Source organism: Charadrius vociferus, unplaced genomic scaffold (assembly GCF_000708025.1).
Source record: "Charadrius vociferus isolate BGI_N301 unplaced genomic scaffold, ASM70802v2 scaffold819, whole genome shotgun sequence".
Classification (NCBI taxonomy): domain Eukaryota; kingdom Metazoa; phylum Chordata; class Aves; order Charadriiformes; family Charadriidae; genus Charadrius; species Charadrius vociferus.
Genome location: NW_009650062.1, coordinates 79,650 through 94,694, shown reverse-complemented (window position 1 = coordinate 94,694; position 15,045 = coordinate 79,650). Strand labels below are relative to the sequence as shown.

The 15,045-nt window shown below is 38.0% G+C and overlaps 1 protein-coding gene across 1 annotated transcript in view; it reads right to left on the bottom strand.

The window, feature by feature from the left end:
• MAPK14 (mitogen-activated protein kinase 14) overlaps positions 1-15,045 on the bottom strand; it is a 28,662-nt gene that overhangs the window by 9,679 nt on the left and 3,938 nt on the right. Inside the window, exons 2-8 of the mRNA XM_009891734.1 lie at positions 7,888-8,017; positions 4,443-4,501; positions 3,958-4,069; positions 3,397-3,426; positions 2,884-2,931; positions 2,315-2,429; positions 1,209-1,280 (exon numbers count right to left, since the gene is read on the bottom strand). Of these exons, the coding sequence (XP_009890036.1) occupies positions 1,209-1,280; positions 2,315-2,429; positions 2,884-2,931; positions 3,397-3,426; positions 3,958-4,069; positions 4,443-4,501; positions 7,888-8,017 (566 nt within the window). The remainder of the gene's footprint in view (positions 1-1,208; positions 1,281-2,314; positions 2,430-2,883; positions 2,932-3,396; positions 3,427-3,957; positions 4,070-4,442; positions 4,502-7,887; positions 8,018-15,045) is intronic.

Sequence of the window (15,045 nt, the reverse complement as noted above, 5' to 3'; positions counted from 1 at the left end):
CAACAGAAATATGGCAACTTTTCTTCTAGCTTCTAGGCCATTTTCACATTAGTTCTGCTTCTGTCCCTGACAATGGAAAAATACGGCAGAGATGACTAAACAGTAAAGTACAGGAAGTTCAACAAATTTGAAGAGAGATTATGAGGTAGAGACAGGCAGAAAAAGAGAAAAATAAGGGTAAAGTTAAAGCACATTGAAAAGGCAGATGAAACTGTCAAAACTCGAATCAACACTTCCAAAACTAGTTTTCTTTTAATCAAATGATAATATATTTGAATTAACAGATATAAATACTAATAAATTAATAAAAGTTATTAAATTAAACAAACTGGGCTTGAAAAAATAAACTTTGGTAAGAGGTGGGCAATGTAATTTTCTCTGACAAATGAAGTCAAATTTTTAGGCAATTAAAAAAAAAAAAATCTTGCCAGTAGTAAGTTACCCCTATACGGTGTGTGGCTGAACAAACAGGAGTTGTAAGTATGACAATTTGCATCAAGTCTCAGTTCTAATTTCCTGGGGAAAATCATGACCAACTCTCACTGGTCTCTCATAAATTTGCCAAAGTGTCCTATCTAGCCCACTTTGGCGCAGCAAAAAAATAATTTTGGAAAGATGTTATTCAAGCTTGATTCTTCACATCAATACAAGCACACAGTAAAAGAAGGCTCGCAATCTGTTTACACTCAAGCATGGAAGCGGAACCTAAACACTTCAGAGCAATTTGGAATGAGATCCTTGGCACTAACAAATCTGCAAACCCACTGCTTTCACAGCATACCACCAGGATACAGAAGAGAGGCCAGAAGGGATGCTTCACATTTGCTAGAAACCTGAAGCGTGAGAGGATTCATAGCAGACAGCCTACTCCATGCAGTTTTTCTCTACAAACTCAAAGAGCAATGATTTGAAATAAACTTAAAGGAAAGTAACTCCCAGAAACAAACAACATTAGAGTAATTCTAGTGATGCTAATAGACAATAAAGAGGAATAAATTTGCCTTCTTGCACATTGTGACTGTTTCATGTGCAGCAAAATCAAGAACTCACCTCATCATACTGTGAGTAAAAGAAGCCATTAATTTAAAAACAAACAAACAAAAAAACTACAACCAAACAAACCCAGAACTTCTTTTCTTGCGAAGTATGTAAAAGTGAAGATCTCTAACTTCCATTTCAGAAAAAAAAATATTACTTTTAAAGGATACGGTCTGTACCAGGGAACAATGTTCTTCCAGTCAACAGTTCAGCCATAATGCATCCCACTGACCAAATATCAACTGAACAAAATAAAATAAAAAACAAAACAACATAATGCAGAAAAATAAAGTCTCAATAGAATCACTCTATCCAACAAGTACAAACAACTTTATCCTTAAACAGTCTTATGGCGTTGAAACAATCTGAGGTACGCTGCAAGCTAACTGATACTGTTCAGTAACGACGTCAACTAAAACTTGTCCAAATAACGGAACACTAGATCAGGCAAATTTTCCTTCCAGAGCATAACATGCATTGAACACCGAAGAGCTGAGGAGGAATCTACACAAAGAGGAAGAAACCTGTTCAAGACAACTCTGAGGAACGAATTTGCATATGGCCGTACATAAATTCTACCCAAACAACCACCAACTATTATACTAGAGATACAAGACAAGTCCATATACATGCAAGAGGAAAAGAGAAAAGAAGAAGCAGTAGAGAGATATGAAATCAGAGTAGCACATTATTTTCTTTGATCCATATGCTCTCCTGTACAAGAACTATTCTCAGAATTTGCTCTTCTTCTCTGTGTCTGATCTGGAAGTATTGCAGGGAAGCACAGTGTGTTGCTGAGAAGATACTGGAAACCATGAGGAAGATAAAACTGTGAAGAAATGGCTAAGAAGAGAGGAAAGGAAGGGAAATTTATATACTTTTTAGCATTTCTTCACACTATAACTTGACATTTTTCAGCACATTCCCAGCAGCTTCCCAGAAACGCACCTTCTCCTCATCCAGATACATTCCATTCACTTACTGTAAAAAACACTGCGCTAGGAAAAATAAAGGGTAAGTGCTGACAACATTTTGCTGATTGCAATTTCAAAGGTGCAAATTTAAAGAAATCTTGTGAATGCTATCACAATGATTCTTAATTTACATCTGGTTCAAATACTAATCTATGCCTTCCTTCTTTTAATCACCATTACTGAAGTCTAATTACCATGACTATCAATTTATGTGGTCAAATGGAAAGGAGCACGTACAAAGGACAACCTCTTTTTTCCACAATTCAGGAACTGAAAAGCCCCGTGTCAGTTAAATGCATTACCTGTCTGGTTGTAATGCATCCAGTTCAGCATGATCTCAGGAGCCCTGTACCACCGGGTAGCCACATAGCCGGTCATCTCATCATCCGTGTGTCGGGCCAAGCCAAAATCCAGGATCTACAGAACAAGAAAGACATCCACCAACTACTGCAGTGGAACAATGCAAACTAGTTAGAGCAAATAACTAGGCAGTTATTGGATTGGGTGGAGGAGAGGTGGTGCAACTGCAAAAGCAGTTATGAAACTAAATTTCACAACCTGTTAAAAGACACTAGCCTAGAACAGCGTAGGACCCAACAATCAGAATTATGTCTGGATTATCTTCTCTCCAAAACAACTAAACCCAAACTAAAGCTGTTACCGCTTCACTTTCAAGACGATTCATTAAAAACACGTGAACAGCTACAGAAAACACATCCTTACAGCCCTTTACAGCTGAGAAGGTCACAATTACGTTGGGCCACAAAAGTATTTCCACAAGGAATGATTTTGTCCCTTTAACTTCAAGGGACATCCACAAGGCATTCACTCAAATCACAGTCAAAACAATCAGACCTTGTGATTACGTTACCTTTAGCTCACAGTCTTCGTTTACAGCTAGGTTACTAGGTTTTAAATCCTAAAAAATTAAACAACATCAGCATTAACATCAGCATATATGTTGTTTCACAAGTCTAAAGTAGACAAAAATGTAAATGCAGATAGAAAATAGATTCTAACTGGCTGTAAATATCAACCCTCCATACTCGGGAAAATTATTTTATCCCAGAGTCAGCTTTCTCTTCTGCGGTCCTCAGAGGTGTCGTATATAAGCAAAAACATATAAAGACTTATTGCAACACCAGTGCTGTAGATGTGTATTTAACAAATAGAGAACCTATTTCACAAAGATACAAGTCAAACATAAGCAGGAATAGAAACTATGGATCGTGACAACCACTTCCCATGTTTAACCTTTTGACCGTTTAACTGAAATAATTCACGGAAAATTTCTTCTCTACAGGTGCTACACTGTAAGATTCTGTGTGACATTTTTTAAAGACATTGGTTCAGTACAGGAAGCAATCTTCGGATGAATACTCACCCTGTGTATTATGTCAGCTGAATGGATGTACTGTAAGGCAAGATGACAAATTTTATATAACAGTCCAGGCACCCTCCTTCTCTTTCCTTCACTAGACAATACCGCCTGACCCCATCCCACATAATTCAAATGCTACAGCTTTCTGTAGAAGGAACCGAGTGTGTCTCTACGGGTTTCAAGCGGGTAGGTGTTTCACTTTGTCTCTCCTTAGGAACACCCAGGGAGCACTGCCACCACAAGTGGAACAACGCAAGTGAACAGAACTGAAGAAACTGAGTATTCATAGCAGATTAGAGGGCAGCATACTTCATAATTTTCCAGACTCTGCCCCTAGCAACTTATAGAAATATCTTCTTAAATGATACATAGCTTTACTGATACAGAGCTCCAAAGAGGTATGAAAGGAAGGAACAACAATAATAGGTTATCCTACGATACATTAGGAAAGCTACAGAGGCCCCACTATGTATTCATATGAGTCTCTAAGGATATGACATTCATCAAGAACTTCCACCTCCCATTGATGCGCTATCAACATTCAGGTAGGACAGGTGCAAGTACCTTCAGTCCCCGAAGAATCTGGTATATGAGGAACTGCACATGGTCATCGGTGAGTTTCTGGCATTTCACAATGTTGTTCAAATCTGCTCCCATAAGGTGTGTCACCAAGTACCTATGAACAAAGGGAAACACATAGGCTATGAAGCAATCCCTGCAACAGGATTAGGATAAAAATTCCCTATGAAGCACCAGTAGCAGGGCTGACTGTCCCAAAGCATGTTGCTGAATGAAATATAACTCATGACATTTTAAACAACATAGCAGATTAATATGCCGATTCCTACAGCCTTGGTCGATAAAAGACAAGTGAACAAGTTTGAAGAGTCCAATAGTTTAGGATGTCTTAGTATATTTTGTGTTGGAATTCAGAATCATTTGAGAACGACGGCAGACAAATTAAGGTGGCAAATATTTCTATAATAATCTGGGAGATGTAAGGAAGATACAAAAGATGTTCTGTTGCAGTCTTCAGAGAAGTTACCTACACATCATTGAATTCTTCTAGTGACTTGGCAGGGGTGAACACATCCAACAAACCAATCACCTAGAAAGAAAATGGCAGAGTGAAAAAGCTGTGAAATACAATCACAGTATAATATGACACAGTTACTAAGATCCTTCGTGGAACAGAAACTACTTATTCCAGTAGATGTTTCATTTTCAACTACATGAATCATTCAGATGTAGACAAATTAGTATTCATACAAGATCAGAAACAAACATTCAATTCTTGTATTAAAAAAAATTAAGGATAAAAATATACAGCTGTCTTTTCACACCAGCCATCCTCTTAAAGCATCAAACAGGAGCCATAACAAAGGCAGGTGTAAACATCGGTTTAGAATACCTTATTTCAAAAAACAACTAAAGTCTATTCAGCAAATAAATGGATGAGAAAAAAAAACAACCACCAGACAAAACCATTTGCTTCCTGCTCAATTCTTAGTTACACTGTTGAGCACATACTAAAATCAGAATTGGGAGACTGTATTTGTTTCACTTCTGCTCAGTAACAGCTAGAAAAATTCAAGGATCTGTAACACAAGCAATGAACAAGAATGACTACACTAGAAAATAAGTCAGGAAAACAGTGCAATGCACTGAAGACCAAATATTCACAACAGCTTCACACTGTCATTTGTATTTTCTGCCTGAAGAGCAGAAAATAAATCCATCTGGTTGATAAAGATTGTTCTAATTTTCTCTGGAATATGCTTTTAATTCTTAATTTCCTTAATAGCAAATAATATTTTATGAATATATGAGATAAAGGGACAGGTTCTCTTCATCCACCTCCAAAAAACTGCTCTTCCATTTTGAAGTCAGTGTGTCACTTGTCTCGGGTACACAAGCATCATGCACATTTCAGCAACTTCAGCAATGGTTCGAGTGTCCATATGAAACCAAGAGTTGGATTCCCGTGTTCCCCTTCACACCATCCTTTTTGTCCCATTGTTTACACTTGTCAAGGATGTCAGACTCAACTGAGTTATTTCTAAGCAGAGAATTAAATACAAAATCTTCGAGGAACCTAGACTATGATTTTGGGAAAAAGATCAAGTGGGTAGGAAATAAAAGCCTCTGTCTAATCTACAGTATACATCACAGATTGCATTTTATTGAGGAAACTGAAGAGAGAGAACACTTTCCTGTCTGTCTTGATATACATCACAGCAACTCCATTTCCAGACAGACATTATCTTCAAATTCTAACATGCACATCCATCCTATATAATAATTCTCATGCTTCCAGTTTCTTCCAGTGGACTCTTCCATACCAGTTTTTACAGAAAAAAAACCCCAGCGTTATTCACACAGCTTAGCATGGAAAAACAAAAACTGACTGTGCTATCTAGACCTCAGATCTTCTTCATTTATCATTTTTATCTTGCTACACTGTAAAGCACAGTAGCAAAATCCATGTCTTTCATCGAGTTTCACAAACACTTATATAGTCATTCTGCAGTGCATCACTGACTCAATTCTATGGAAGTGTGAACACCAGTAAGTGCGAACACCAGTAGATACAGAATCCACCTCCTAACCTTTTGCTTTCCCCTCCCAGCATTTTAGGATGTCACAGAGCTTACAATTTCTTCATATGACAACAAACCCATTTGCTCTCCCATCTGCTCAATGTTGTGCTTTACGCAAGCTAACAAGGCCTCCTGGAACTTGAAATTACAATGCAGACACGCTCAAGTGCTCTGCAGGTCCATTTATTTGCTCAAGATCTTCATGTACCAGACAATACAGGATATAGAAAACCATCCTATGCTCAAGCCCCTTAAACTGACATACGTTCCAGATTTACTGGTGTGTTCTGTGCCACGTAAAACCAAATAGTTTACTTCCGAACCAAGATCTGAATAGTGAAGACACTAGCACTAATAAGCCTGCCTGAACCAGCTCTGAACATCTCAGCATCCGCAGGATTTTTAAACCACAACCTAGATAAACTTCCCACAGATAGATGACAGTACGATGAACTGATATTCTGTATATAAACAACTTAACTTCCTTTTATCTCAAAGCTACATAGGCTCTTTGCAATACTAACCCAAAAACATTAATGAATGCCAGACGAAGAACTGTTGCAGCACCAGTCACAATCTAATTTTCATTGCTTAACCTTGTTAGCTTAGACAAAAGGGACTGATATGCTGATTTTTATTTTTTTTGGTAACACATGTTCAAAGCTTTCCTGTTTGGAGAACGTCTTAAGTACAAGAAAAGGTCCAGAAAAAAGTCCAGGGGTTGGATATTAGGCAGGATCAAATGCTACCTCTACTTTGAGACAATGGTATCATACAGAGGCACTGAGGAAGTATTGTTGACAATAGTAGATATACACATCAGAAGTTCCAATTACGTTAGCCACACTAAAAACACCGAGCAGATTTAAGGGATACCAGCTGCTGACTGCAGTGGTTAGAAGCCACAACACACAACCACCACTGCCACAACAGAAGTCCTGAACAGACCTTCCAAGTAGAACCTGCCAATGCAATTAGGCTTGTTTGGCTTTTTGTGCTAGATAAAGGTCCTAGGTTTGCTCAGCCCACTTCCAAAACAGTATTTCCCTTCTGCTAAATTGAAGTTTGCTTGGACAAAAGAAATCAGGAGCCTTCCTTTCCTCTTGACATTCCGACGACTCTACACAGGAGAGGTTATGACTTTCTGCACCATTGCACGTGATATTTGCTCCAAACAGTATACAATATAAGTACGTTGGTGTGTTAATGTCACAAACACACAGAACTTGTCAATCTATACCAAACAGAGGTTATATCAAACAAATAGCTCAGTGTAACATTTATCACATCCTATTTTGTTTCCCTGTTGATGATTTAAGTGGATGGCTTGTATGAAAAGCCATCAGATTTCCACCCCCTCACCACCCCCTTTTTTCCTCCCTATTTCACCTACAGGAATCTAGTGAACATCTACACCACTCTCTTCTGACATAGGCAAGCTAAAAAAAACAACAACTATGAAAAACTCTCTGGAAGACACTAAAAACAAACTTTGAGATTTTCTTTTTTAAATAAATTCTTAACATAACAAAACCTACAGCTTACTACAGCAAGCAAGCAGGAGAATGTAAGTGACATCACCTGTGTCCTAAATCCTTAAGACAACATAAACCTGCTAAGCAGTAATTTCCAGATTATTGCAGGAAATATTAAGACTTTTTAATACAAAATTGGTTATATGTGAGTTTTGGGGGGTTTTTTGGTGTTTTGGGTTTCTTGCCTTTTTTTTTTTTTTAATCTGCATGCTTTTCTACACCCATAATCCCTTGGACTACTACAAGCTTTGTATTTTTATTAGAAAAATGTATGCAACAAGATCCACAAATGCAATCATGCTGGATCCTCTCTGGATAGTCCAACTTTAGACCAACTTTTCATACCATCTTGCACTTACATTTTCGTGTTTCATGTGCTTAAGTAGCCGTAGCTCTCGGTAGGTCCTTTTGGCATGGATGATAGACTGAAATGGTCGGGACAGCTTCTTTACAGCCACACGCAACCCAGTTTTTGTGTCAAAGGCAGAACTACAATAAAGAGTAATCAAATTATCAAAATTAATTATTTATAAACACCTTCAAATCCACACTTAGCAACTCCAGATAGCAGCTATCTGGACACCGAGTCACAGGCAACCCTCTTTCTCCATTTCTGCAATGAAAATAATCTCTAGGCATTCTGGTCCACAACCTGCACCCCCCCAATCCCCACATATTTACACAACTGTTGGGTTTTACAGAAAATGTTTACTAGATTAGTCTTGTTCACAGAGTAAAGTTAAGTTTTGTAGAAAAAAAGAAACATTTGTGATTTTTCTGTCTAAAAATAGTAGTGCTCTTAAACATAAATAGGGCAATAAGAGTCTGGAGAGAGGAAGAACACTTGTAAATATCAACTGTATTCCTAAATGTATTTTCATACACGACACTTCATCACAAAATGGTATGCTCAAGATACTACCTTTATGGTTTAAGTCCATACAAAAACCCAAGGCCCGTGCCTAATAAAATAAAAAATGATGGCTATTAATCACAATTGAAGCTGAAATCAAACCTCTTTGGTAAATCGTATCTAATCCTAAACTCCCGTTATAGAAAAATGCATGTGAATTAGTGATGTTAAGCTGTACGTTACTAAAACTTGTCCCTTTAGCAGGAACTCATACATAAAACCCATATGTATAAATAATGTTTCTTCTTAGAACCTACGAAGACTAACTCCATCCTATTTGGTAACTTCATATATAGAGAGAGTTGCTATTTTGTACTGTAAAATCAGTGTTTCAATGAACAAGTTCTATTACAGCCTATTTCTTTATAATATTAAGAAGCAAAAGCCTGACACTTTTAAAACAACCAAAAATTTAACACATGAAGAACTACGTTAAATTTCTGATACACTGCATAAAATTTTCCAGAGCTTAGGGCTTATATGTGAGGACTAAAGAAATGTAGGTATTTAACTGTAAATACTCCTCTTTCTCCTCTTCTTTGATGTTCTTATCTAAAACAGCTTTGGTTTGTCAAAAAGGAAGGAGGAGAAGAAAAAGGATGTGAAATCAAGGTTACACTTGATTCAAGATAACAAACAAGGGGAAAGTATGGAATAGAGAAAGTCAGAAAAGGACAATATTTGTTTATTTTCCCGCTGCATTTTATTTGGTGCTAACTCCTGATTCCATTTAAAAGTGAGCATGCACTAGTTCTTGATAAACATCAAGTGAAAAGGAAAGCTATACATTAATAAATGTAAAGTGTGAAGCAGCTTAATTAACAGAAAGTTCAAAACTAGATCACAAAGGTAGTCCCAGAACAAAACCACAATTGCACATACAACCCTTACCCCCCAACCCCCACCAAAGCAGCTATCTGAAATAAATGTAGTTATCATTTATTTTTAAAGCAACTAACTGGAAGTAACTCGCAAAAAGACTCCTTATCTCAAAGTTGTTCAGTTTCCAAGGAACTTGCTATACAAGATTTATGAGAAATAGAAAACAAAATACAAGCTTGTTTCTACAAACAGCGATCCTTCCCCAAAGTCCTGCAAGAGAATGGAAAAACCCACTATGCACGATGGAAGAAAAGCATCTCCTTCTCTATAAAGGGGCACCTGCACACACACAGTGGAAATAGCTCTCTGGAAAAGACACGAAGATCCAGCTAGCCAGAAGGTCACACAGGAACACTACGCTGTCATAGTTGAATTTCTCAAGCTACACCATACTGTCTCAAAGAACGCCTGTTATAAACCACTTCCACACACCAGTTATCTTTTACACAGCCTGGGCACGCAAAAGAAGTCATTAAGTATGCATTTTTTAATCTTGATTTCAAATGAGCTTCAGCAAGTCCTCACGCACCACTGGAATATCGATATTTAAGCCGCAACACTACAGAAAACAGAATTCAATTTTAAGCTTTTTTTTTTTCCAATATACAAACATACTTAATTCAGGCTGCAATTATATGACAATATTTTAATGATACTCAAGGTGTTTTCTAGATTTACAGCAAAAATAAGATTAGTCATCATAATTCAACACATGCTGTTGTGAATTAGTCATGAATCTTTACCAGCTTTCAAACATTTTGGGTACAAAAGGCAGCACATACCAGTATCTCTCTCATCCTGAAAAGGGGATATTAACCCCCTTCACAGCTACAGAGTCAAATTTCTCTCTTGGTTTCCACAAGATTCTCTTTAGAGATTTCAGAGTCATCAGACCTATCACAAGCTCTTTCAGACTCCAAAGGAAATTTAATTTCACCTTCTTTTTAATGACATTTTGGGGGTCGTATCAAGTCATCATTCCACTGTAGTACATGTACAACCTCCAAGGAGAATTGCAATCAGCAGAACTGAGACTGTTTAACCAGGACAACGACATTGCACACAAGCCCAGGAAAGAAAATTTTATATTACTGCACATTCACAATCTAGAGTTACTCTTCAAGTCAGAAGAATTCTAAGTTCAGTCACATTTGAGGCCTAAAGACTATTTCCCTAACGACAGAGGCATGCTGAGTAATATTCTGCCAATACAGATAACTGCCTAATGGTTTTCACGAGTACGGAACACAGAGCTACAGAACAGCTGTCGCGCTGCAGAACGTTTTAAAGAACACTAAGCTGGCTTTCATCACAGACTTAAAACAGCTGCATTACACTGATCACATTTCAGCTAAAAAAGCCCAATTGGGAAAAAATTGCATGATCCACAGTTTTAAATCCCTTTTAAAACAAGAGCAGTGCAAATTCAGAATTTATCACAGCTTCCACATTTTTTAACCTCTTACATAGTACTGCACTACAGCACACGACCTGCATCCATCTCACTCTGACTGAGCTAAAACTACAAATTGAACCCAGAATGTAAGAGCTAGAATAAAACAATTCTTTTCGAGAACATATCCACTGATTCAACTTACATCTTCTAAGTTAGAAGTAACATGTGAAGTAGTCTCAGGAACTGAAGTACACACAGAAGAGTGCAATTTATTTAAACATTAGATAATCAGCATGTTAATTTTTGTGCAAAGACTATTTTGCTAAATAGTATGCTGCTCATCACTAGCGCCTATGCAAATACCCAAGCTAACTGAATCTCTTCAGTGGTACCTTTGGAGTTAATTTATGCATCCCTAATTATAGACAGAAAAAACACAGTTGCTAGTACCTGACAGTTTATCATTAACACCAGTCACTTTTGAGTTCAGTCTGTAACGCATTTCATTAAGTTACCCTCCCAACACACTATAAAAAGTTGTAAATCTTATTCTCCTCTGCTACATTGGCTTCTGCTTCTAAAAAGTTGCAATAAAAATCTCCCTATGGGATAGATGTGCTCACATTAATTTCATTTCTTAATATGTGAGGTACCCATGAAGTTCAAACTACTTGTCTTTGCTTTCAGAACTCCGCTCATGGCTTTTCTATGCATGTCCATCTCTTACTCGATGCCCCTTCCTCACATGTGTTCTGCTAATCCTACCTGTATGGCTGCTTCATCCCACTCAGTTTTATAGTTCTTTTCATATCACTCCTCACGTATCTACCACACCTTACCAGAGAAGCAGGCACCCGTCCCTCCAAGTGCATACATACTTTGGAAGCACTTGCACACTGTGATCAGGGATTACTAAGCCTTAAGACCCACATTGGGGAAAAAAATCCACAGAAGAACTGTTACTACAAAGGTGATATTTAGGGTTGTTACTTCATTTCCTCTGGAGCCTAATGTTTTAAAAATTCTTAAATCCATAGTATTTCTCTGATAGTTTAAAAAGAAGGGAATTATCTCAGTATCTTCATAATACCCAGGAAATTCAGAGTCGGTGTTGCTACAACTGTGGGTCGAAACAGGAAGAAATCACAGGTGCTGGGAGGACTATATAACCCAACAGTCCATGAACAAAAAAAAGCCAAAAAAATTCTTATGCAAGATTCTGAGGAAGACTAAATCTTGGCTGTTCAATTCCTTTCCAAATTAAACTAGGCAATACAGATAGCCTGCAAAGCAATTAAACCGAAGCCCTTCTTTTACAAAGGTATCAACACAATACACAAAGAACTGCTGCAAAAAATACAACAATGAAGTAAATTCCTAAGAGTACACAGAGTCTGTCTTCACAGCATTTTAGAAACTGATGGCAAAGATCATCAAAACACACAGAAGCAAAGAGTTTAGCTTAGAGCTGGCTGAACTAGTGCTGTTTGCTGAGACTTCCCTCCAGCACACCCAAGAAACAAAGCGATGCTCCAGCTAAACTGTGAGTCACCGATCAATCCCCATCTCCATTCAGGAGCTCCCCACTGCAAGATGCTGCATTCTCCAGGCCCCTCTCCTTACACGAAGTACTGCTACAGCACTGATACTTCAGGAACCCACACGTGTTTTCATGTAGACCTTGTTACAAAATCCTTTTCATGCAAAAGACTATGTTGTATGAATATACAAAACTGTTGCAAGAATAAATGAAACAGCATTTCACACAACAGATGTCACAGCAATTGTTATGTGACTTAGTAATGAACAATCTGAGGGTACATATCGATGTTTGTCGAAGTTTTGGAACTGAAGCCTTACTTGCATGTCCAAGTACTTTCAGTTTTTAAAAACGGATCCTGAAAAATACCCAAGTTGGCTGTTTGAACGTCCTTCTTCCAACACTGCACACAATACTTCCAAACACACAGGAACTTTTGCTCTAAGTTTAAGCACGTACCTTGGGTGGCTTAAGCTACCTGCAGAAAATGCCCCTCTCTCCTCATCCACTGACTACAAAATAAAGTCAGGTTCTTATATTAGGGTGTTCAGAGTCACACTCACATTAGACATTTAAAGCAGCCTACAACAGACAGCTCCATAGTCTAAATGATTCATCTGCTGGCTTCTTTTTTATTAAATTTTTCTCCCACTTTCTAGAAATTCCTCATTTTTAAATACCTCATCTTGAGAACTAAATAAACAACAGAGCATTTTATTACATTCTAATATAATAATACAGTAAACATACACGGAAGTATATTTAACCATTCAGTTTAAGGGTGGTTAAAACCCCGCAATTTACTATCCCAACGCAGAGGTACACCAAACTCAGCCTCAATTGAAACTAGGTAACTCTTTACTGCGGAGAAAAAAAGGTCTCTAAAGGCACAGAGTGTGGAACAAGCCATGGCAGGAATATCCTAAATAGTATGCATCACCATTTGCAGATTAATAAAATGACATATACATATATATATATGTGTGCAAGGGTTTTTGTTTGTTGTTTGTGTTATGTTTTTTTTTAATTGACATACTTTCCGTATCTCTAGTCTTTCTGAACCGTATCTTTTCTGAAAGATTTTTAGAAGAACATACAGAAAACCATTAACATGGACTGTAAAGCAACTCATGTGCCACATGTCTGAAATTGCTTCCAATACAAAATTGTTTCATCTGGTCTGAACACAGTTGCACAATCTTTGAAAGTTTTGACACAGCAAAACAGGAAATTCACGATGACAAACTTTGGAAGTATTACATGCACAATGGAGACTGTGGGGAGGGGGAAAACAGAAGAGGAACGGGCTAGATGGTGTAGAGGCAACCTTTAAAATGCAATGGACAAGGAATTGAGCAAATTAATTTCCTATTACATTTGGGGAGTTATGTAACTCTGTGGCACTTACAGGAGTATTCATCAGCTATAGCAGCAAGTCCCTTCTTTCACCAGAACTAAACCCCTCTATTTTAAAAAAAACTGGACAAGTACATTGGTTAATCTTGCTACAAGAATTGACCAGCCTTACTCTTTTATGAAATATTAGTATTTGCACATTTGGGTCACAGCAGTTTTAAGAAATGCATGCTATTTAAGCTGAACTCACCAAAAATCTTCTAACAGTAGGCTAAGAACAGCTGAGCCCTTTATTTCTTTAAAATTGCAGCACATGCAAAGCAACTCCTTTTCTTTACTGGTGGAGTTCAATATGCATCCCTCCTCATGATATAACATAAACGATATTCACGATATAAATTTGCACATTATGTTAATGAAAAACCATGCATGCCTGCTCAAATACAGCAGCAGAGCAGATGTGTAATCATTACGTACCCATATTTGAAAATTCTGATCACACTTTGACAGAGCCAAAGAACAGAGAATAAAGAACAGAATGCTCATGTGAAAGATATTTCTTAATAAAAGGACACAGTAACCTGTGCAACGCTTTTATACAGCTCTACTATATGACTGCTAAAGTCTGTCAAACCCATTCAACTACACCCTTGTATTTAAGATTAAACAATGTATACAGCCCAGTTAATTTATGTTTAATGACCCAACATACCTCAGCAGAGAAACTACAAATTAAGGAAGTATTGTATTTTGCACGTGTAACCTGTCATATGTTTTATTCCTATAAGGCAAGCATTGAAAACTAAACTCTTATCTTCAATCTCTCCATATTTCTGCAGGTCTCATACCAGGACTTTACTCTCCCAGGCAGTGCACACTGCAGTAATTCTGTCATTCAACAGCAATAAAACAAGTTTTCCTGTGTTGATCTACTATTGTCGTGAAAACATCGATACTTGTGAACTCACTGTTACAAGTGAGGGATGCAAAAACAGCCCTCATAGCCTTCTCCCCACCCTCCCCGCCTATCAACAGGCTCCAGTTAAAAATATAATTGCCTCAAATATAATATATCCTTCAGGTCCAGCAAGAAACTGGGACAAGAGCTCTGCAAAGCCAGCTACGGGGGACTTGCCAGCCTCCATCCCCCTCCACCCCCCCACCTCCTCTCTGCACGGCGGTGGGGACACAAACATCCTGCTGTTAGGTTGGGACAGGATTTTCTTCCCCTGCAAAAATGTTTTAGTGCCACCTGCCATGTGGTGCAATCCCCGACGCATTCCAAAGGCAAGACTGCGGCTTCCCGGCAGCACCGCTCTTAAGCCGGGGAGGGAAAAAAGTGTATTTCTTTGCAGGAGAATGGTAAAAAGCTGAGGGAGAGGAACCTCCGGAGGACAAGCAAGCCCCGCTCGGCTCCCAACCGTGACCGG